At 44.7% G+C, this 25,218-nt stretch overlaps 1 protein-coding gene across 1 annotated transcript in view; it reads left to right on the top strand.

Annotated features, from left to right (window-relative positions):
- The window catches only part of CNKSR3 (CNKSR family member 3), an 86,904-nt gene extending 61,977 nt beyond the window's left edge, over positions 1-24,927 (top strand). Inside the window, exons 7-13 of the mRNA XM_065401030.1 lie at positions 851-910; positions 9,005-9,073; positions 9,858-10,004; positions 18,478-18,602; positions 21,948-22,156; positions 22,622-22,711; positions 24,629-24,927. Of these exons, the coding sequence (XP_065257102.1) occupies positions 851-910; positions 9,005-9,073; positions 9,858-10,004; positions 18,478-18,602; positions 21,948-22,156; positions 22,622-22,711; positions 24,629-24,927 (999 nt within the window). The remainder of the gene's footprint in view (positions 1-850; positions 911-9,004; positions 9,074-9,857; positions 10,005-18,477; positions 18,603-21,947; positions 22,157-22,621; positions 22,712-24,628) is intronic.
- The last annotated feature ends 291 nt before the right edge of the window (positions 24,928-25,218 follow it).

Below are 25,218 nucleotides of genomic sequence, written 5' to 3'. Positions count from 1 at the left end.
GCCGGGGGCCGGCGGTGCTGGGCCGGGGGCTGGCCCGGGGCCGGCGGTGCTGGGCGGCCGGGGGCCGGGCCCGGGGCCGGTGGTGCTGGGCCGGGGCCGGCACCCCAGGGCCCGAGCCGAGCCAGGCTGGAGACGCTGGGGCCGGGGCCGGCCGCCGTAGGGGGCCAGACTGGGCTGCGCCTCCTCCCCGCACCCCCCCAGCTTACCTGCTGCCTGCTTCCTGCTTCAGGCTTCCCGCGAATCAAATGTTCGCGGGAAGCAGGGGAGGGGGCGGAGTTGGGGCAGGGACTTTGGGGAAGGGGTGGAGTTGGGGCGTGGGCGGGGCTGGGGGCGGGGCCGGGGCCCCGTGGAGTGTCCTCTTTTTGGACACTCAAAATATGGTAACCCTAATTAAGAACAGGAATTATTTGAGCTTGCTTGTCTGTAGAATATTTGTAGCAAACTTGTGAGGAGATGCTTGGCATGCAAGGGACTCTAAATGACTTTATCTAAAATTCTCCAGGATAGTCAAGGCTATAAAGAAGTTAAGTTACACTATTTAAAAATAAATATTTTAAAGATCATCATCTGTGAAGGGTGAAGTATAAAATTCCAATCTCTTTAACTTATATGTACTGAGTGCCCAAGAATTCAGGAAGAGAGGAACATTTAGCACATTGATACTAGATCACACTACTTACAAATGTGAGTCCATGAATTTTCATATATTTGATGTTTTTTACACAGAATGAGTCTTAAGTTTGTAAGATGTTGCTTAACCTGTTATATAATTAGTACGCAAGTTTTTATTTTTGGCACTGCTGTTCTTAAATTTGACTCTTTCAATTTCTTCTCCCCCCCACCACATTAGGGAATGTATATCAAATCAACTTATGATGGATTACATGTAATTACTGGAACTACAGAAAATGTGAGTATGTTTAATTCAATTTGAAGTAGATGTATTTTTAATTTAAACTATTCTGGATGAAGCTATGTTTAGGCAGATTCCTGAGGCTTTTGTTTCTGCCATGTATGGATCTCAAAATCCTATTGTGTGCGACTTTGTGTGATACACCATTGGTTTATCCTGGATTTGTAAAGATTATGCATATGTATATGTATATGTTTTAATAGAATAACACAAGGACATCGATCTTCTGTTGATATAATAGCTTGGTCAAGTAGTCACATTTTGTAGGAGACAGCCTTCTACATTGTGGTGGCACACATCTAGGTATGATCCTATGTTTCTCTTTTGGTGGTGGCCCTGAGAAGGGCCATTTCACTTGACTGTCACTTGAGTTGCTTTTTAGACTGTGAGGCCATCGATTGCTGTTCGGTTGCCATGTTGATAGCATTGCTTATGCCAAAGCACTTCACAAGGGAGACTTATTGTATAATGAAAAAGCATAAAAATTCGTAGCATTACAGAATAACATTTAGTGGGGAGCCAACACCCTCCAAAACATGAACTGGCAAGATTTGTGAGACGAGCTCTGGAAAATCTGCTGCGTGGACTTGAACTCTTCAACACCATATGTCATCACAATGAGAATCGGTGAGTTTGCGATCCCCAACGTCTATAAACCACCAATGTCTCCTGTACCACACAGGTTGTACTGAATCACAACCACCCTTTAATATGGGTTGGAGACCTCAATAGCCATCAGACATCCTGGGGTTATGAGACAATGATGCTTCAGATGAACAACTTTTTCAGTGGGCTTCGAATCAAGACCAGCATCTACTGTTCAATTCCAAGCAGCAAGAAACCTTCCGTTCAGCCGGATGGAGACAAGGCTACTTGCTGGACGTGTAGTTTGTGTTCTGTGGCCAGAACACGTGGCCTCTAGTTGTGGAACGAACTGTCCTTGACAATTTTATGCATAGCGAGCACCCTCCTGTCATCATATACGTTGTTCTCCAAGTCCCCCCTAATCACATCACTACCAAGGCCGTGTTGGAACTTTAGGAAGGCCTATGGGAACAGCTACTCAGAAACCACAGAAAAAGTGGTTCACAGGATACCTGCAAACGTAGCCAGCTACATCAGCTTCATTAGCCTTCTTAAAGAGGGCACAAAATGGAACATCACTCTCCCCCTCTCCCCAGCTACAGGAAAGCCACAATTTTTGTTGGTTGACGGTGAGGCATTCCTAAAGGAGTACTGGCTAACAGGTGACCCTGCTGCTTTAACTCCTGGAATCACTGAACTCCATGTAGCTTTTGCCCATCACTCTCATCTAGCAGAACCTAGATTCCACTCACTCAAGCAGGAAAGCCAGAAGCTGGGAATGGGTGACAGGGGATGGATCACTTGGTCATTACCTGTTCTGTTCATTCCCTCTGGGGCATCTGGCATTGGCCACTGTCAGAAGACCGAATACTGGGCTAGATGGACCTTTTAGTCTGATCCAGTATGGCCTTATGTAAAGCCTGGAGGCGTCTCCGTAATATGGGTGGTGTGAACTCTCCCCAGTGTAGAATGCCACATGTCACAGCCAGTGCCATCACCACCCAAATGTTCCTGAACTCTGAGTCTGAAACGGATTGTCATCACAAAAAGAAAATGAAGAAAGAGCTTCATTGCCCCCTATCCGACTGCCCAGTAATATCAAAGTCATTCCTGAGAATGTGGACGAGGCCATAATGCTCATCAACTGTGTCGAAGCTGCAGGACCCAATGGCATCTTCCCATAATTCCTGAAAAATCTCGGTCAGCATGGCTGCGTGCATGCCCTTTGCCAAATGCCCAAGGTATGGCAACAGGCAGAGGTCACTGGCATCCTAAAACTGGGGAAAACGATCCAAAAAACTATCTTACTGTGGATAACATACAAGCTCTCAGAAAGCATCTTTGAGGTCTACGTCCCTAAAGAGCAATCTGGGTTTCAACTAAGACAAAGCACCAATGATCAGGTAAACTGGTAACTCGGATCAAAGCTGGCTGTCAATGCAGGCTTGCAACAGCAGTGGCCTTTGTGGACCTGTCCTCAGCATATAACACAGTTTGATGGGATGGCCTGCTTCTGAAAGTGTCGAAAATAGTGCATTGCAGAACACTGCTCCTACTGACAGTTATGCTCACCAACTGCAAGTTTCACATATACCTAATAGAACAGACCCAGTAGATCTCATCTACTGAACAGCAGGCTCCTACAAGGATCGGTCTTGGCACCATCGGTCTTAATATTAATATTAATATCAGCATTATGCCATCAACCCAGTCACGGAAATTTGGCTACATGGAGGATCTCGCGTTGGTCATCCAATCGAGCACTTTCGCCCCAGTGGAACGCATCCTCACAGAAGATCTGAAAAAACTGCAGGAGTACTAGTGGTGAAGCTGACTCAGACTGGACCCTAAAAAAACCCCAAACAATACTTTGCGTTTCACCTGAGCAGCCGCCATGCGAAGAATTGCCTGACTGTCACATCAAACTCAGGCACGAGGATTTCCCAAAATATCTTGTTGTGGATCATAGCCTCACATGTTGCCAACATCTGAAATGACTGCTGCCAAAATAAAGGCTAGGAACAATATAATCCACAAACTAGCTGGGACCAGCTGGGGAGCAGACACTCATGCCTTGCGGACATGCACCTTCGCCCGTGTTTTTCTCAGCAGCTGAATGTTGCGCACCAGCGTGCACAGGTAACATACATATGAAACACTGCTATGAGAATTGTCACAGGAGTGCTGATGTCAATCCCAACAGTCTGTGTCTCCAGCCTCACGTATATCTTTCTTCCATCCCTCTGAAGAGAAGCAACAATAATATGACCAGATGATAACAAACCCGAACTTGCTCATCTACAAAGACCTCCAATAGCCCCGGATATGCTGCCTTAAGTCCAGGAACCCCTTCTGGTTAGTGGCCAAAGGTCCCCAAACCTGAAGACTGTCACCAAAAGACAAGTGGCGGAGGCTGTGGCAAAATAGCAAGGTGAAGAATCCAGACCTGATCACTGATCCCACAGACCAACCACGTGGCTTCACCACGTAAGATATGGATCACCGTGAACCACATCAGAACATTGCTGGGGCACTGCAATTACCTACTACACAAATAGAAGAACAGCCTGTATTTGAATGTGGAGAAGATATTCAAATTATTTAACATCTAGTGAGCCGCTGCCCACTAAGATCTTTCTCTGGTGGGATAGCCTTGATTCATTCCGTGTCTCTGGAAGCCATAGAGGGAACAATAGTCTTGGACATCGACCTTCATTGTTGCTTTTCAAGTTGCAAGGTTAAAGGCTACCAGAATAGTCACATAACGGCTTCTGTTTCCATCACAGAATCATAGAACTGGAAGAGACCTCGAGAGGTCATCTAGTCCAGTCCCCTAAGTATTATCTAGACCATCCCTGTTTGTCCAACCTGCTCTTAAAAATCCCCAATGGTGGAGATTCCACAACCTCCCTAGGTAATTTATTCCAGTGTTTAACCACTCTGACAGTTAGGAAGTTTTTTCCTAATGTCCAACCTAAACCTCCCTTGCTGCAATTTAAGCCCATTGCTTCTTGTTCTATCCTCAGAGGTTAAGAACAACAATTTTTCTCCCTCTTCCTTGTAACAACCTTTTATGTTGTTACAAGGAAGATAACATGAAAACTGTTATCATGTCCCCTCTGTCTTCTCTTCTCCAGACTAAACAAACCCAATTTTTTTCAGTCTTCCTTCATAGGTCATGTTTTCTAGACCTTTAATCATTTTTGTTCATGCAGATATATAAATGCCTTCAAAATACCATTGGCATTAGAATATTTGCCTTATGGAATTACCAGAAATTATTGTTCTGTTACAAAGTTTTTATGGTGTCTTGTGTAAACAAATACTTGCTGAGCAAATATGCTCTTCTGTACTTCTCTTTACCAAAGGAGATCAGGGAGGGTAGTTTAGACCAGGAATAAACTATGTGCTTCTCAGTGGCAAAGTAAAGCAGCAGCTAAGATCACTAAAATTTTTTTCCTCTTGGGTTTAGGATGGTGCTGTCTAGATACCAGTCCACTGGTGTGCTGAGACTGCTGCCTATTTATTGTGTGCTTGTACAGCGCCTACCACAATAGGGTTCTGGTCAATGACTGTGGCTCCTAGGTGTTACTATAATCCAAATAGATAATAGTAGTAGGAATATATCTACGTGGATGGTGTGGTTGCTGAAAGGAAGAACCTGTGTTTAACATATGTGAATGAAACCTTTGCCAGGTGGCTGTTATCAGAACTCTAGTACTGCACCAACCACACTGAATGGTTCCAGGAAAGCAATACACTATCTAATTTCAGTCCGTTGACAGGATTTCCAAGGTCTTCCTGCCTATTCATGATTTCCTGTGTTGCATGAGAACACACTGGCCAAAACAAATCTTTCCACTTTCTTCCAAGTTCTCCATAGGAGTGGAATAGCTGCCTTGTAAGCTGAAATTGGCTATATATGTATTATCTGAGCTCTCCCAAGCAGACTGTTGATCATCCTGTAGGATACTCTGAATTCAGTGCTCACTGCTTAATGAATCATAGAATCACTGAAATGTAGGGCTAGAAGGGACCTTGAGAGGTCATCAAGTCCAGCCCCCTGCACTGAGGCAGAACCAAGCAAAAACCTAGACCATACCTGACACCTCTTTTGTCTAGCCTGTTCTTAAAAATCTCCAATGATGGGGATTCTACAACCTCCATTGGAAGTTTGGAAGTCTGTTCCAGAGCTTAATTTCCCTTAAAGTTAGATTAGCTATTAGAAAAAAAAAAAAAAATCTTCCTGGCTGCAGTTTAAGACCATTACTTGTCCTACCTTCAGTGGGCTTGGAGAACAGTTGATCCCCATCCTTTTTATAACCGCCCATAACGTATTGGAGACTGTTATCCGGTCTCCCTTCAGGATTCTTTTCTCAAGACTAAGCAGGCATAATTTTTTAACCTTTCCTTATAGGTCAGGTTTTCTAAACCACTTATTTTTGTTGCTCTTGTCTGGACTCCCTCCAGTTTATCCACATCTTTCCTAAAATGTGGCACCCAGAACTGGACACAATACTCCAGCTGAGGCCTCACCAGTGCTGAGTAGAGTGAGACAATTACTGCCTGACTCTTACATGTGATGCTCCTGTTGGAACATCTCAGAATATTAACCTTTTTCACTACTGAATCTCATTATTGCCACTCATTCAATTTGTTATCCACTATAACCCCCAGATCCTTTTCAGCAGTACTGCCACCTAGCCAGTTATTCCCCGTTTTGTAGGTGTTCATTTGATTTTTTTTTTTCCTTCCTAAATATAGTACTTTGCACTTTTTTGAATTTCATCTCATTGAATTCAGTGTCAGACCAATTCTCTAATTTGTAAAGGTAGTTTTGAAATCTAATCCTGTCCTCCAAAGTGCTTGCAACCCCTTTATATCTTCCACAGATTTTGTAAGCATACTCTCCACTCCATTATCCAAGTCATGAATGAAGATATTCAATAGTACCAGACCCAGAACTGACCTGTGTGGGGACCCCCCTAGAATGTTTTCTGCAGGCATAATCACAGCCATTAGCCTTGGTTTGGACAGTATTCACCCCTCCAAACAGGCATTTCCTTGATGAAGAAGTAAGAGGACAGCAAAGAAATGTGGTTATTCATAGTAGCTGGAGCCTCCGTTACATCTACAGCATCGTCCTCCTTGCGCAATTTACTCCCGTAGTGTCCCTCTATTACAAGATATTACTTGAGTTTTGAAGGTCTGGTGGTGATGAGAGAGAAACTTCCATCCAGGCTTTCAGTTTTTCAGTAGCTCAGGGGTATTGCCCGGCTATCCATGTTGTTGTTTGAGGAGAGAGTGAGGCTTTTGCTATGGTGAGTAGCCCTCCCTGTGTGAATTGCACTGTGGACACGTCTATTAGTGTATCTCTGTTCTGCCTGTGTTGCCACGGCTTCATCAGAGTTGATATGTTGTTATGGTAGCAGGAATATTTTCTAAATAACTGTAGCAATAACCTGTGCATGGCACCAGCTTTAGATAACTCAAAGTAAATATTTACACATTTAACAGCTGCTTGGTAATGTCTAGCTGAGCATGTTGTCTGTTTTGGGACTAAATTAATTTTTAAATGTTTTTTAACACCTATATCTCTCAGGACACATCATGCACACATATAATGTTGTCCTTTTACTTAAATATAATTTGCTTATTTTTTTGATGCAGGCATTTGGATTAAATGACTAAATTAGGGACTTCAAGTTAAAACTTGCTGCTTTCATTTAGTAAGCAGTGAGGGGAAAATGAAATGGCCCCAGCTGCACTCGTTACTTTTCTGTCATACATCTTCAGTATTTGAGACTTAAGGCTTTTAGTGAACACACTAAATGAAACCAAGTTATTGTGTTTAGATTCAGTTATAACAAATGGCAACATAAATAACTAACAGTGCCCATGTTGTTTCTTAATAGGATATGTTTAATCTTTTATTATCCGCTTCAAAGCTGTTTTCTCTTCTAAAACCTTTTATTCAGTGTAGTTTGTGTAGACATGTTGTTTTTAAATCAAATTTAAAATAACATAGAGTTAAAAACTCTTTGCAATGCAGCTAACTATTCCATCTCTGTAGAACCAAACAATTTGTGATGCTCTTTTTAGCGCGTTCCTGGGTTTTCTTAGCACTTACTAATTGCCACTTTTTCTTTACATAGGTTTATGTTGCTATTGATGATAGCTAACAGCAGATCAGATAGTTAACACAGACTCTCTAGAACATCCAAATTGAAGTATCTGAGATGACTGACTGGTGTGTGTGTGTGTGTGTGTGTGTGTGTGTTGAGGGGCGGGGGAATGTTCTGGGTGTGAGGCTAGGATAAGGAATTGGCACACATGGGTGCATATTAACTAAAGCTTGGTGTTTTCCTGTCTCGTGAAAAATTTAGAGGTTTCAGATGTGTTCCTGATCCACATTGGGACCAAACTGAGATCTTTTTCAAGGATTTTCTCAAAAAGAGAGACTGTGCTTGCGTGCTGCTCCTTGAATAGCCCATTGGTTAAAGTACTCACTTGGAATATGAGACACACAAATTCAAGTCCCTGCTCTGCCTGATTTGGACCAGACACTTGAATGTCAGTCTCCCACATCCCAGCTGAGTGCCCTAACCCATGGACTGTTCTGGAGTCCGGGGGGTTGGGAGGGGGAATGTCTCAGTTGCTCCTGTTAAAGCTGAGTATTTATTTATACAAAGCTGAACAGATCCAACAGGAGAGATTGAGATCTCAAAACAGCCGGTGGTTAGGGCACTCTGCTGAGATGTGGGAGACGGATGTTCAAGTGTCTGGTCCGAATCAGGCAGAGCAGGGAATTGAAGTTCTGATTTAGGCCAGGAATTACATCCTAGACCTGAGAAACTGTTCCCGATGACAGTTCTGTCAAAACTGATACTTTCCTGCAAAAAAAAAAATACTATTTTGATTAATTGATATTTTCCAATGAAAAACCATTTTGTCAGAAAATTCCCTCCACCTCCAATATTAACTCCAGAAAAGCACTATTTTGGTAATTTTTTCCTTTATACACACTCTCACAAATGGATGACTTACGAATAATTCCACTGTAACTTGACTTCTCCTGACCTTCTGATATATATGGATTTTATGGATCTCAACTATCCTATTTTCCTTCTCTGCTTCTCTTGCGAGAAGGAATACTGCTATGATCCTTGAAAAGACTCCCAAGTGTAGTCCATGCTGCAATGGGGCTAGCGCTATGCTTGGTAGGGTTTGCAGGATGAGGACCTGTGAGTTACTTGATGACAGAACTTGTTATAATATCTATGGGCCATTGTTTGTCACTTAACCACGTGGGTACTGGGGACATAATACACACTTGACAGTTCTGTGGATAAATATAGTTATATATACAGACATTATCTGCTGCTGCTTTAAATATTCCTTTCACAATCTGAGTTTTGGCATAGAAGAGCTTTGGGGCGGGGGGGGGGGGGGTTAGAAAAAGGGAAAGCCTATTGAAACACATGTCTCTTATTTACTTCTCTGTAGTCCCCTGCTGATAGATCTCAAAAGATTCATGCTGGTGATGAGGTGATCCAGGTTAATCGTCAGACTGTAGTAAGTAATCAAAAGCCCTATCAACCTTTTCCTAAGCCTTGGTTGTTCTGCAAGACTTTTCCCTCCAAGATAATAAGTGGATAACAAGCTTTGTTGTATTTAGGGTTTTTGTGTGTGTCCTTATTGCAATGTGTGTAAAAATGGTTTGACTTTAATGTAGAAGTCATTTCTGAAAACACTTTAAAGGTTTGATTTTTATCACACATTGTTTTTCAATAAATCCTAGCAATATTTTTGGATAAAATGATATCATATTTAGGGCCTATTTGTAAAGTGAAATGTTGCATTTGTGTATGTTTAAAAAGTTGGTATTTTTTAATTAATAAGAAATTTGTTTGGGCAAATACCTTTTAGCCCCTCGGAAAGTTGAGGGATTCTCCCTCTTCCCCCTCATTTTAGTTCCCTGTCCCATGAACAGTCACGTTTGCATTTAACTTCACACACAAGAGCAGACCCATAGAACTCAATGGCATTAAAGATTAGGTATTTATATTGCAATAATGACTGCACATGTGTTCGAAGTTGAGCAAATGCATAAGCCCATGCTGGACTGGAGCCTGACCTATCACAAATGGATGTGCACTTGAAATAATTATGGTACATATTTGAGAGACCTCCTAAAGGAAAAAGTTAGCGTTTCAAGTTTTGTACCCTTTTCGGCTGCTTCAGTGGGTTTCTTCTATTTTGTGTGTGTTCGTTTGTGGTGTTTGAGAGAAACAGTCTGACCTGGTTATATTCCATTCATTTTGAATGCATGTAAGAGGTACTTTTTATTCTTTTTAAGGTGGGATGGCAACTAAAAAACCTTGTGGGAAAGTTGCGAGAGAATCCTTCTGGAGTTAAACTGCTACTTAAGAAACGTCCTACAGGCTCTTTTAATTTTACCCCAGCCCCACTGAAGAACCTACGCTGGAAACCACCACTTGTACAGGTGATACAATGACGGAAGAATTGTGTTTATACGTTAATGGTTGGATATGAATTACTTAAAATCCCCCCCAAGATAATTTATTCATTAATATCTGACATCATCAGCCAGTATGACCATATATCTATGGAGATTTGGAGGTGTTCATTGTGAAATGGATGTCCCTTTTGGATCAAAGTTAAAATGAGAAGGGGTCCTTTTTTAGCCAAATAATGTCATCTAACATTCCAGAACAATAAGAGTATTTAACATTGGCTTTCATAATCCAAATTATCAAGGCACTGATTTTAGGGAAAAAAACCATTTGAGGCTGAAAGGCTGATAATCTGCACTGATGAATTTTGTAAGTAAACAGTAAATACTGAGATTGGTTTGGAGAACTGATACGAGATTATTTTTGCTGAATAAACTAATGCTATCCAATAAACTAATGCTATCCAATGTATACTTCCTTTTTAGTCTGCAGAAGGAAAAATAGTTCAAGCACTGAAAGAAAAGGGAGTGAGCTTCTTGTTTGTTTTGCGTATGTGTTCAAATGACGTATGTAAGCATGATTTGGATGTTGAGAAAGCCAGAGGAGGGGTAATGGGTGGGGGAAGAACAGGGGTTAATAACTTCAAAGACTAGTTTTGGAGGACAGCATGTTATAGCAGAAAGCAATTTGTTTAACAGCTACAGGAAGAGACAATTAATTACATTCTCATCTAATAAATTACCTATGACTACAGGTACCGTTTTTTCCTTTGTTCCAGCCTCTGTTCTGGCACAAGATCCCTATAGCTATGGGGTAGTTGTTTCTCAGCAAAGTGTATAGATGGCTATCTGGAGTGCTTGAGGGGTGTGTGTATGTGCATGCATGTTCCAGAAAGCTGTAAATCTGAATTCCCTGCTACTTTTGAATGAGACTATCAGGTTACACCTGTGCGCTTTGAGCAGCATTATTTTACATGGTTTACAATGTGTACACTATTTATAGTACAGGGTCATTTAAAATGTGACCATCCAAAGATCTGGCTGCATATACAAAAAAATAAACAAATCTATCCAATATACAAACTCTGCCCCAGTGTCCAAAACTAACCCCCCGCCCCTACACACACCATGTTCTCTCTAGCACACCCTCCATTTCAGGCACTTGAGTGGTATGGTGACAGGTTATAAGAAGAACCAGATAGTCTCCCGCCTCATTCTCCCTCTCCCCTGCAAGAGAGAGAAAATAATTTGAAGCTTTCCCCTGAAGGACATCAAATCCAGGGTCTGGCAGACCACAGGGAGAGAAGTTTACTTCAAAGCTTAGGAGATTCTGAGACTGTCTGGCCCCTCCTGCAGCCTGTCTTGTTAAACCAGGGCCTGTTAGCTTGAGTGTGTCAGCTGATCACAGTTGTTCAAGTAGATGCAGATGTTTATTCCATTTAGGTGTCTGTGCCCAGCACGCTGGAGCTGGACACTTTTGCTTAGAAGTACCCGTAGAGGGGTGGTGGTCATGCCTCATGGCTGTGGCCCCTCCCCGGTTATATGAGGTGCCGCCGCCCTGACCCTTCCCTCCCTCCCCCCAGTTCCTTCTCACTGCCATTGGATGGAGTCAGAACTCTATGTGGTTTTAGACTCTCAACCTCGCATTAATTCTTAGCCTAGTTAGTTAGTTAATTGCTAGATCGTGTCCCTGGTGAAGCCCTTACCGAGGTTTGAACACTGTCCTTTGTGTGTCTCGACGAGACTCACCTCAAAGAGCATTGTGCAATCTGTAGAAGTGGACTCAGGTGGCGTGAGACCGTCACATCAAGCAGCACTTCCTCGAACAGGTCATGTAGCCTGTTCTGGTACTGAGGTCCTCCTTGGGCTGAAGATCATCCTTGTGCGTGGAAAGCGCTGCCACCTCTGGTTCCAGGGCAGGCGCCTCTCCAAAGAGGCAGAGGAGCCATTCTCCGTCGTCAGTGCTAACGAAGAGATCTCATAAGACCATCTGGGACAGCTCTAGGTTGAGGGACGACTCCTATGCCTCCATCAGGAAAAGAGTGGTCTGGCCCGGCACCACTTCTGGCATGCGGGATGGCACGGGTACCTCTGACCCTTCTCTGGTACCAAGTGGGAAGGGCAGAAACCCTGTACCATCTGGTCTGGTTCCGGCCTCTGAGTCCAGTACTGACGAGGGAGTGCCAGTACCCACGGTGTCCATTTCGTCGGCATACCAGGCAGCTGCAGACCTACTCTGCCTTTTGGTCCAGGACTTTCCCAGGGCTGCATCACCTACATCCCCTCTGATGGAGTGAGCCATTGAATCCTTGTGTATGTCAGCACCGCATCCAGATGCTCCCCTTCCCATGATGGCGATAGAGCCAGTGCTGGAACTAGGGATGCTGCCACACCTCTGGCTCGAAGGTTTCCATCATATACAGGGTTTACAGTTTGGTTCACTGGCTCTCAGCACCTCCATTATAAAAATTGTTCCAGCACCTGGATCAGAATCCGTATGGGGGACCTCGGCAGTGGGACCATCTTCGACCCTGCTACATTCAACATTGCAGATGGCGGCTCTCACCACCCTCAACGTCAATGCACTTGGGTGCTCCGGTACCAGTGTTTGCACCGGGACCAACACTGCCTGCGGCACCAACATGCTCAGCCTTCATCGGGGGCACGAATTCCTGTCTTGTTCTGGATGACAGATGAATCGGACTGCCTGTTGGCTCCCTTGGGCATCACTCCTCCCATGTCGCCGAGATCTTGGGGCTTTTCTGATTCTGAGGCAGCTTCGTCATCTTCTTGCTCTGCATCACGTGATGAGCTCTGAGGGCCACCAGTGGACCAATATGACTCCCAGGGTTGGCATATGCCCAGGCTGGGAAGAATTTCCCAGGCCTTGCTCCTACTGGCCACCAATATCATATATCTATATAAAAAACAGTGACCTCCTTGGACTCAGTGGGATGCTCCTCATTCGCAGTTATCCCATTCCTTGTCCTGTTCAAAGCCGAAGTCACCTGCCAGGTCAACAGTAGTGACTGCGGATCAGCCGCAAGCCTAGGCATTGGCAGTCTTCCTCGCAGTAGAACCTCCAGAGTCCTCCCTCCTGGGTATGCCTTCCTGGGAGTAAGAGCAGGTTTGTCACTCAGCCGAGACCCATATCATCATTGCTGGACTATGCTGTGCTGCTTGGTTTTGGAGGACTTTAATGCGCACCGGGACCTTTTATGCTGTGTAGCCTCATCCCTTGATCTCCAGGAGAACTCACACAAACTTGTAGATATTCTACAGCCCAACTTCCCTGTGAGAGTGGCCCTCCCGATTAATGATGCAGTCCTCGAGCCAGCGAGACACCTCTGGAGTACACCCGCCTTGGTACCACTGGTGGCTTAGTATATGGAAAAGTGCTATTTTGTTCCCATGCAGGATTTGAGGGGTTCTATTTCCGCCTGACCCTGAATTCCCTGATCGTAATGGCAGTAAACGACAGGGTCTGGCAGGGTAGGTTTAAGTCTACACCCAATGACAGAGACTCTGAGCGGTTGGATCTTCTGGGCAGGAAGATCTTATCTATAGGGATGATGAGGTATAGGATCGCTAATCAATAAGCTTTGCTGTCCAAGACTGATTTCCTCAATTGATCAGCCATGTTTAAATTCAAAGACCAGTTGCCCAATGTCTTGCATGAGAAGGTTCATGCGTTTGTTGTGGAAGGCTGCTTGGTGGCCAAAATGTGAAAGGCAGACTGCAAAGACATTATGGACACCTGGGTCATAGCCTCGGCAGTAACTATGAGGTGGGCTTCCTGGTTCCAGAACTCTGGGATTGCTTTGGAAGTCCAGCAAACCATCGAGGACTTGCTTTTTGACAGCCGAGTCTTGTTTTGTTCTTGGATAAGACAATGACACTTTGCACTCCTTTAAGGTTTCCAGGGCTACCTTGAGGTCCTTGGGAGTTTACATGCTGTTTGCACAAAGACGCCACTATAGGATGCAGCAGCAGCAACGTTATCACCTGCAGCAATCCTTTTTGCAGCCTTTCCCTCTGAAACAGCGGGACTATCCTAGAAAGAGGGATAGATCCCATAAGAGAAAGCAGTTGGGCTCAGGCTTTGGACAGTCCACATGCCCTCCCTCGGTGCTTGCTAAGCATCTGTTTTGACTCCTTAGTCCAGAGCAATGGTCCAGTCATTACTCTGCCCTCTCTTGGGACTCAATTACCTCTGACAGCAGGGTCTTAGGGCTGGTCTACACTGGGGGGGTGGGGGGGAGGATCGATCTAAGATACGCAACTTCAGCTATGCTGTTCGCGTAGCTGAAGTTGAAGTATCTTAGTTCGACTTACCTGGCCGTCCTCACGGCGGCAAGTCGACCGCCGCGGCTCCCCCGTCAACTCCGCTTACTCCTCCTGCCGAGGTGGAGTACGGGCGTCGATTCAGGGATCAATTTATCGCATCTAGATGAGACGCGATAAATTGATCCCCGACAGATCGATTACTACCTGCCGATCCGGCGGGTAGTGTAGACGTGGCCCAAGACACTGATAGATCGGTCTACACAATCCTGTTCCTTTCCCTGCTCTCTTCTCACCCCCACCTCCATCCCCAACCCCATCATCCCTCTTCAGGGATCCCTCTCACAAGACACTGCTTATCAAGCTGGTCAGCTCTCTGACATTAGGAGCAGTAGAGGAAGTTCTGCAGGAACACTGGGCCACAGCTTTTTCTCCCGGTATTTCCTGATACTGAAACCGAAGGGCAGGATGAGACTCATTTTCAATCTTTGCGGCCTCAACAAATTCATCAAGTACATGAGATTCCGCATGGCCATTCTATTGGCTATCCTCCCAGTGCTGTCTCAAAACAACTGGTATGCTGCTCTATCTTCAGGATGCTTATGTTCCTGTGGCAATTCTGCCGAGCCACAGGAGGTTTCTCTGTTTTGTGGTAGGAGAATGTTACTTTCAGTATATGGTTCTCCCGTTCGGTGTCTCTTCTGCCCCTTGAGTCTTCACCAAATGCATGGTGGTGGTCATGGCATATCTCAGGAGAAAGGGAATCTACGACTTCCTGTACCTCTATGACTGGTTACTGACAGGTGGCTTCAGAGAGGAGGTTCTAGCCCACATAAACACCACATAGTGTTTGCTCGACCATCTGGGACTCATTTTAAACACCACAAAGTCAACCTTGGCTTCTACTCAAAAAATCAAATTCAGTGGGGCCTTGTTAGATTTTGAGGTCGAAGGCATTCCTGCCAGCTGACTGCTTCCAGGCATTTCAACGGCTCTGACTCAGTCTGCAATCTCAGTCCTCCATGACAGTCTGCATGTGTCTGAGCCTGTTGGGTCATGTGTCTGCTTGCACGCAAGTGGTCCAGTTTGTGAGGCTGTGCCTTCGCCCTCTTCAGATGTGGCTCAGGACAGTTTACTGCCCTGCTCTGCATACTCTGGATAGGTTGGTTCGCCGTCTTTCAGTAGTCCTAGATTCCTTGTGCTGGTGGGAGTCCCTGCACAATGTGTGCCAAGGAGTCTCCTTCGCTCAGCCATTGCCAACCAAGTCAGTGGTTCCCTTCTGGATTGGGGGAGGGAGGGGCAGACATCTGGACTCATTGAGGGTGCAGGGTCTGTGGTCAGGACAGGAAGCCTCACTCCATAACAACGTGTTGGAACTTTTGGGCCGTCTACAATACATGTCGTGCCTTCCAGGACACATCAGATACTCAGTGGCTCACTTACTCACCAACAATACCATCGCGATGTAATATGTGAACAAACAAGGGGGAAGTGCATTCCATGTTACTCTTCCTCTAAGGATCAACTTGTGACAATTTTGTATTGAAGAAGACATCACTATGGTAGCAGTCCACTTGTTGGGAGTGCAAAATTGTCTCGTGGACCACCTCAGCAGGTTTTTTTCCCTGAGCCATGAGTGGTCTCTGAAGGAGAGTGTCTTCCAGGTTGTCTTTGCAACATGGGGCATCCCCGCGATTGACCTTTTTGTGAGAAGGGAAAACAGAAAGTTCTACTATTCTACTCTTGACGGGGCCTCAGCACAGGCTCTCTCTCAAATACCTTCCACTGCAGCTGGCGGACAACTCTTCTGTATGTCTTTACACTGATTTTGGTCATTCCTCAGGTCCACCCTCAAGCTTAAGGCGGATTGGGCCAAGCTCATCCTCATTGCTCCAGCACAGCTGAGACAGTGCTGGTTCTCAGATCTCCTTGCTCCGTTAATTCAACTTCCCAAACTCTTTGTCTCCATCCTGACCTTGTCACTCAGAACCACAGCCAGACCCTGCATCCAGTGATCAGCTCCCTGCATATTATGCCATGGCTGCGGCATGGCTGAATGAAGAGGAAGAGGAGTGTTCAGAGGCTGTCCAACAAGCCTACTCAAAAGTAGGAGGAAGTCCTCCACTAGGATGGCCTACTTAGTGAAATGGAAGAGGTTCTTGGTGTGGTCCTTGGCCCATGGGATCCAACCAACAAGGGCTTCCATCCAGGACATCTTAGAGTAGCCGTTACATCTTCAGAAATCATCCCATGTGCTCAGTTCACTGAGAGTGCATTTGGCAGCAATATCAGTGTTTCATCCCCCTATTCAAGGGAAGTTTTTTTTTTTTTTTTTTTTTCCTAATGCCATGGTGATGAGATTTCTGAAGGGGCTTCTCCACTTGCATCCTCTGGTCCAAGAGCCAATTCCCTTGTTGGACCTAAACATGGTTCTGTTGGCTCTGATGGGCTCTCCATTTGAGCCCCTGGCATCCTGCCCACTTCCTCTCCTGTCTCAGAAAACTGTGTTCCTGTTAGCCTTCACTTCGGCAAGAAGGATATGTAAGTTGGAGGCCCTAATGGCTGAGTTGCCTTACACTCAGTTCTCGAAGGGCAAGGTGACGCTGTGACCACACCAAAAGCTTTTTATCCAAGGTGGTCTCTTTCATCTGACCCAGTCAATTGTATTTACCTGTGTTTTCCCTAAACTGCACTCTTCCCTGGAAGAACAGCGCCTCCATACTCTGGAGGTCAGGTGATGTGTAGCCTTTTATCTAGACAGGACTAAGCCATTTTATGTCATATGCGCACTGCATGAAGGGGCAAGTAGTCTCTCTGCACAGACCATCTCTAGGTGGATAATATCCTGTATCAAGACTGTCTATGAGATGGCATCGGCTATGCCTCGCCAGCAGATCCGGGCTCTCTCCATGAGAGCGCAAGTGACATCGATAGCATTCCTCAGTGACATTTTCTAGACTAGACACTTGCAGGGCAGCCTAGTGGTCACTCATAGGTGTGTTTACAGACCATTATGCTATTATCACATCTTCCAGAGCGGATGCACACCTCAGAAGGGCAGTCCCGTGATCCCTATTTCAGTAGACTTCGGGCCCCGCCTCCAGATTGGGGTACTACTTGTGAGCTGCTTATGTAGATTACATGTTGGCATCTACTCGAAGAAGAAGAAGAAATGGTTACTTACTGTAACTGGTTTTTCATGATGCAGATGTGTATTCCACGACCCGCCCTCTGTCCAATCTGCATCGGAGTCTCCTCATGGGCTTTTGGTATGAAGGAACCAAGCGGGGTTGGGGCGGTGCTGCCTCATGTAACCAGGTTGGGGCCACAGTCACGAGGCTCAAGTGCCACCCCTCTACGGGTACTGCTAGGCAAGAGTGTCTGGCTCCAGCATGCTGGGTGCGCACACCCCTACATGGAATATACGTCTGCATCACATCTCAAAAACAGTTACAGTAAGTAACCTTTTCTTGCTGTGGTATCACAAAGAGGGAAAGGTGGTCTCTGTGGTAGTCAGAAGCCAAACCATATGTTGGCTCTCTAGGTCAATCTGACACTTCACAGAGAAATCAACTGGTGCAGCTTTTATATTTATCCCTTTGGGAAATACCACTTGATAAATCAGCAATTGCTTGGTGCAGTAGCAACTTCCAAATGGGTTTCAAGGTGTAGCTTTATGTAAACTGGGTACTATTGATCTAACCACAAGGTGACAAAATCATGGATAGTTGTGGAAAGGTCTTCATTCGAAAGTAAAGGATACAAGCAAAGATTAAAACATTTCTTGTAATCTCTGCTGCACTAGGAGGTTGTGAAACTGAGTAAGAGGTGGCAGGGCAAACCTTCCAAATAGTGGGGCAAATATATTCCATGCTTTTCTTCCTCTACCCTAACAACATTACCTCAGTGTTACCTACATTGTCTGATACCTTGCTCTCATCCATGCCCCTTAGACATAGGGTAAATTGTTTAACCATGCCAATGGGTTGAATGAAATATTTCTTCAGCGTACTGAAGACATCCATCACAGTCCCTACATCAGCAATAACTTCTATAATCTCATATACACATTGAATAGTCTGTTTCAACAGTGAATTCCACAGTGGGTAAAATATGGTAACTCTGATAATAAGATTGGCTTCTTCTGGTGGGTGGTAGGAGATGCTGGAGAAGATAATTTCTAAAATATCTTACAGGTATTTTATTGCTTTAATTTCAGACCAGTCCTCCTCCAACTACAACTCAGTCACCAGAAAGCACCATTGATACATCAATGAAGAAAGAGAAGCCAGCCATCCTGGACCTCTATATACCTCCACCACCAGCTGTTCCGTATTCTCCTCGGTATGCAGATACGCATGCACTACTGAACAAAAAGCTCCTTTTTATCAGACTTCTCTGTGCTGGCGTGGCTGCAAAACTCTGTGCAAATTATCTTGAGGAAATTGCAGATCTTGCAGATTTTCTCTGGGCTTAGTAAAGGCATAAGCCACTAAGAGTATAACAGTACTTCTTATTGTTGGAGAAAACAGTTGTGTACAGTTTTAGGAAATCACTGTGTGCTACATAGAGCAGAGTTGCCCAAAAAACAGTAACGGATGCTATTATAGCATGTGAAAAACCACTGAGTAGCAAAAATAGCCATACTTAATCCTTTTCATGACATACTTTTTTCCAATGTTCTGTTCTTATCAGCTTCAGTAACTACTTGGAAGAATTTTATGATTGAAAACAACCGGTTTTAAATTTGTTAGACACGAAGAACCCTAAAACTCAGGAGTACTTTAGGCAGAGTGAAAGAGTCAGTTGGCAGGCTGTATTTTTGTCTTTGAGGATCTAAATCCATAATAAAATTCAGATTTAGTCACATGAGAGAGAGAGAGATCAGGTGGTTGAGATCATGCTAGCTTTAGGCTGTTCCCAAATCATTGGTGATCTGACCTACCTAGTCTCCCATGGTAATATTCCTGAGAAGCTGCTGGGTGCTCAGCACGAAACATAAACATAAATAAATAAGTATTTAGCAGCCTAACTGAGATGCTCAGGTTTTTAAAACATTGGTCTTCAGTTCTAAAATTTGTCAGACTAGATCTGCTTTGACTAGTATTTTTAAACAGTTTTTACTATGAGGCTCTGTAGTGCTTTTAAAGGGACCAGAATAGCAAATCTAAGCCCAACTGCCTGCACCTTGAATGAGTGTTTGTAGGGATAGTGTTGGAGTTAGGGAATGGGGGTTTATAAAACTTGGACACCCCTCCTGGAGGGGGCAGGGAAAGGCAATAGGTAATTGTGTGTTGGTTTTGTTCCCTTAAGGAATTAAACATGGGAAGCTTTTGGCAGCTGGAAGGAGGAGAGAGGATGCCCACTTCCTTTTATATTTTGTATGCCTTTGTCATTTCTCTCCTCCCACCCTTAGAGTGAAGAGAACCATGGGCATTTGCCTAGCCTGACTCAGTTGCCTCTTGCATATGGTGGTGACATAGCTGAGCTCTCTGTAGGCTAGACTCTGGCTTCAGTTCTGTGAGACTCTGTCTCTGAATCCCCGTAGATATGACTGTACATGTGTCTCTTGGGCCTCGTGGAGGTCTGGATAGGCCTGGAATTATATGAATGAGGGTTGGGGGCCCTAAGGTGCATATGTACTCAGAGCCTGCTGTCAGTTTCACGGCTCAGCTGGTTGGCAGCTCCTTCAGATGGTCATATAATAGTGGGTGTAAAAAGTGGGTCAGATCACAGCTGTGGGGTGGTGGGTTTGTGTTTTTATTTATTTATTTATTTATTTATTTATTTATTTTTAGAATTAAACAGGTGCTTCTGGTTTTCATGAACATATGGTCACTCTAGGAAGGGAAGTTCATGCAGAAACCACCCTAGAATATGTAAAAATCTAATTGGAGTATTATTATTATTTTTTTTTTTTTAATAATTAAAAACTTTAAGAGAATCGTACTTTGGTAAGTGGGCAGGGAAGGTGATATATTAGCCAATGGGAGCATCATTTGTAATGACTGAAATGCCAAACCTCGCAAATTGGGATACACACCCAAAACTGAAAAAAAAAAAAACTTAAGAACATCATTATTTTAACCTGCACTTTTCCCTTCAAAGAATTTTAATGTGTTCACAAGAGAACCACAGTATCCAAAGTACTTCATCTGCTCTGTATGTTTGACCACTAGAGGATGAGGGCCCTGCTGTCTTCATGATAAAACTTCCAGTTCTCGTCCCTAAAGTTTTGTCTGTAGGTGTTTATAAGGAAACCACTACGTTTTACATGTGTTAAACTACTAGCTCATCACTGAATTTTTTTGGAGGGAGTAACTTTTTCTTTCCTCCTTGATAAATATGTTTAATGAAGTCTTCCCTCTCTAAATATGTTGCATTTTCTGCAAGTTCTCGGCATTTTATTTGCACAGCAGTTAGTTGAAAGAAGCATGATTATCAGCTAGAACAGGGGTCGTCAACCTATGGCACGCGTGCCGATTTTTAATGGCACGCTGCTGCCTGCCGGGGTCCCGCTCAGCCCGCTGCTGAACCCCGGCAGCGGGCTGAGCCGGACCCCAGCAGGCAGCAGCGTGCCATTAAAAATCCTGCCTGACCCAGTCTGCTCTTCTCCACCCCCCGCCTACCGCTCTCTCTGGCGGGGGCAGAAGCAAGCTTGGTCCTGCCGGCTGCTGCTGTACGGCAGGCTCCGCCGGCAGCCAAGCTTCCTCTTCCCCCAGCGTGCTGCGTCGAGCCCCGCCTCCTCTCCCTCCCTGCCACCGATGGCCCTTGCAAGGGAGGGGAGAAGAGTAGCCCCAGCGCCCTCACTGCTCAGACTGGTAAGGAGACGGAGAAGAGGCAGGGGGAAGGGGGGTGGAGCGGGGCGTATCCCTCCAGCCCCCTGCCATGAGCCGCTCAGGGGGCTGGGAGCACCCCCCTGATCCCAGCCCTCTGCCCTGACCCCTGCACCCCCCTTGCACCTCAGCCCCCTGCATCCCCCCCCACGACCCCATCCCTGATTCCTGCACCCTCCACACATACCCAGCCCCCTCACACCCCATGCCCTGACTCCTGCACCCCCTCACGCGCCCCCAGCCCCCCCACACCCTATGCCCTGACTCTTGCACCCCCCACATCTCCACCCCCCACCATGAGCACCAGGTTGGCAGCGGGCTGAGCGGGGCCGGCGGCTGGGACCCCAGCTGGCAAGGGGCCGGCAGCCAGAATCCCAGACCGGCAGTGGGCTGAGCAGGGCCGGCAGCCAGGACCCTGGCTGGCAGGAGCTAGCGGATGGAACCCCAGACCAGCCGCTCGGCCCGCGGCTGGTCTGGGGTCCGGGCCCCGGCCCCGCTCAGCCCGCTGCCGGCCTAGGTGAACGGAACCCCAGGCTGGCAGCGGGCTGAGCAGGCCGGCGGCTTAAGATCAGCATTTTAATTTAATTTTAAATGAAGCTTCTTAAACATTTTGAAAACCTTGTTTACTTTACATACAACAGTAGTTTAGTTATATTATATATAGAGAGACCACCTAAAAAACGTTAAAATGTATTGCCGGCACGTGAAACCTTAAATTAAAGTGACTAAATGAAGACTCGGCACACCACTTCTGAAAGGTTGCCGACCCCTGAGCTAGAATAATCATTCTGGACTCATGACTGCAGTACTAAAATACCTTTCACATTGCTAATTGAGGCAAATGTCCTTTCAGGGATGAGAAGGAGAGTCTCGTTTATGGAGGAGGTAATAAACCTAAGCAGCCATTACCTGGCTCCAAGGGTGCAGAGTCTCCTAATTCTTTCCTCGATCAGGAAAGCCGAAGGCGAAGGTTTACTATTGCTGATTCTGATCAGTTGCCTGGGTATTCCGTGGAAGCAAATATACTGCCAACAAAGATGAGGGAAAAAACACAGTCTTATGGTGAGTTCATGTCTCTTTTATTGTTGCTATTCAGGATTTAAATGCTTCGGAGAGTGTGGATTTTTTATGAGTGTGAGAGAACTTCTGGCTGAATTTTAAAGATAATCTGAGGAAAACATAAACAACAAAGTTCTAAGTTTGAAACCACTTATTCATTTCACTAAAATTAAACTCTGTTGTTCATTACTTTAATGACTGGCATCAGAGCCCCGCTGGATGAGATCAGATTTTGGTTTCCCATTTGTGCATTGGTTGTAACTTTTGGTGGTCATTTTTAGTAGAGTTGGAGATAAGCATTTTGTGTGGCTGTCAGATCTCCTCATAATGCTTCCTTGTTTTATAAGCAAAGTGTCTTGAAATAATTTGTGTTCCCACAATACTGTTATGAGATAAATAGAGATGAGATAATGTTCTCCTAAACTTAATGTTACATTCCTCTTATAATCTTCTCCATGTTGCCCTTAGGAAAACCTCGCCCTCTGTCGATGCCTGCAGATGGGAGCTGGCTGGGAGCTGCAGATCCTTTCTTGAGGCCCCGAGCACCAGGGAGAAAAGGCAAGACTATTAAAACAAACAAAAACTTCCTTCTATTAGGGGATGAATTGGATAGAAAAAATCTTAAATTTAGGAATAAAGGATTGTTGTTTGCAGCTCAGATGTTCAGCACTGATATCACTGTTTTATGCTTTAATAAGTATTAATAGCACGAGGCAGTGGTTGGACAACTCAGGCTTACTTTGCATTGAGACCAAAACCTTTGTTCTGTCTTGCAGTTGACTTAAGCATTTGAGGTGGGTTGGACTGATTAGGGCAGATCTGTACTTGTGTTTGTTTCTGCTTTCTACTAACAGCTGTTCCATTTCACACATACCCTTCCCGTCCCTCCCACATCTGTCCTGTGAATGTTGAGGACTAAGCTGTTTCTTGATTGGAGCTTTTCTGTTTGTTCAATCTGAAGTAGGGGCTGGTTTTGAAGCAAGCTAGAAGCAGAGCTTTCCAGGAATTATCCCCACTACAACTGCTGCTAGTGTCCAACACTAGAAGCTTGAAGCTCTTAGAAAGTGGTTGGGATGAGGGGGATGATTTAGCCAAGTGCAGGGAGAGGAAACCAGGCGAAAGGAAAGGGAGAGAAAACCAGGAGTGCTATAGACAATGTTTATCTCACGAGAGACCGTGCACCATTGTCAGACAGGCAAGAAGCACTTCCTCTGGAAATGCCAATTCAAGCCTCAGCAACTGTCAAGGTAAGAAATCCAAAACAAAGTTGGGTCATCAGGACTCTTCTAAAATTTTGGACCGAGGCTTTTTGTTGCTAATGGGACATGGTCCCATTTGAACAATTTTTTTAAAATGAAGCCAGGAGAAAATCCAATTTTTTTTTTTTTTTTAACGTGTACTCATGCTGGCAAACTGATTAGCGATTAAGCATTAGGGCTTGACCTGCTTGGCACTTTGGGGTCAATTAGGAGGTGATGGATCCTAAAGCAGCATGCAGAGAATGGCAGAGAAACTTAGTATGATGATGTTGGATACTAGCTGTGTTAATTTAGCATGATTCCTATTGTTTCTCCAAAGTTCAGGTACTATAGTGACAGACGGGGGTTGTATAAGAACCTGTGCAGAATAGGAAAGCAGACAGGATGACTATTGTTACCTGTTCTTGAAGTCAATTACAGAAGTCTATGTGCATTTCCAAGAAAGGTCATTGCAATATAAAGAAGCTCATTTGAGGTTTGCAAAATGCTGAAACTGACTAATTAGCCAATCCAACAAAATGATCAGCAGGTGGCAGGGCTGCTTTTTGTTTCGATTTTAGGAGATTTTTAAATGTACCTGAACTGTTAGTACAATATAACTGTGCAATCAGAAATAAAGAGCTTAAATTTATATCTTCAAAATATTTGATTTCCAGTGTCCAAACAGAATATTGTGGCTTTAAGAGGGTTATAGCAAGTCAGGAGTAGGTACATGTTCAACTTGTCATTCAACAGTATGAAAACAATGTTATTTCATTCACCTAACATGCATCATCATGGTACTAACTCGTGTGAAATGTTGCTTTACAGCAGGTTTGCCCTGTTTGAGTCTTCCACTTAACCTTCAAACACTGTTCCGTGCTTATCAATTTTATTTTGTTTTGGGTATTGAATAACCTTGCCATCTTGCCAAAAATACCTCTTATTGACTAAGTGTGCACAGATAGGGCAGGTGGTTGGATGCCAGCTCTCCTAGGTTCTGCCATTGACTTCATGGTCTAAGCATGGGAAAGTCACTTGAAACCTCTATAGACCTCAATTTACCCATCTGTAAAATAGAAATAATATTTATCCACCTCATAAGCACACTTTGTGCCTTAATTGATGTTTGTATCATGCCTTGAGATCCTCTCAATAGTTATAAAAAAGCAAGATTGTTACTTAATGAATTTTAGAGGCAAAAACGACATGATTTCCACCTTCTGTTTTACTGCAGGTGAAGATGTCCTCTGCAGGTATTTCAGTAATGAGAGGATACCCCCAATCATTGAAGAAAGTTCCTCCTCACAGCAGCATTTTGCAAGGCCAGTGGCTGATAGGCAGTTAGTGAGGGGCGCAGACTACATCAGAGGAAGCAGGTGCTTTGTGAACACAGATCTTCATAACAGTGCAACTATACCTTTCCAGGAGGAAGGAGCTAAAAAACTCTCTGTTACATCACCCACAAAATCTTCCTCCACAGAGCCCTCACTACTGGTCAGTTGGATCACAAGACTTAAACTGTTGACTCACTGATTGTTTAATAGAATGTGTTCTCATCTTCTGTTACCAAGTGCCTTTGTTCCTCAGTCAGACTTCTTGCTTTTCAGCTACAGTATTACATAGTGACTGGTGTGTTGATCTATTCCTGGAGAGTTGTACCCATCTCCCCTTTTTTGGCTCTAATATACTGGAACAGAGAGGATTGGATAATGTGAGATGGAAGTGGGATAAAGGTCTAGTTTCTTTTTCCTGCCCCAAAGTTGAGGGAATTCATTCCTCTGGAAACAAGTAAGGCTTCAGTGAATCAGAGGTCATATCTGGTCT

The sequence above is a fragment of the Emys orbicularis genome, chromosome 3, assembly GCF_028017835.1.
Source record: "Emys orbicularis isolate rEmyOrb1 chromosome 3, rEmyOrb1.hap1, whole genome shotgun sequence".
In the NCBI taxonomy this organism is placed as follows: Eukaryota; Metazoa; Chordata; order Testudines; family Emydidae; genus Emys; species Emys orbicularis.
The sequence above is the reverse complement of the archived record's forward strand: the minus strand, read 5'-3'. Positions and strand labels throughout refer to the sequence as shown.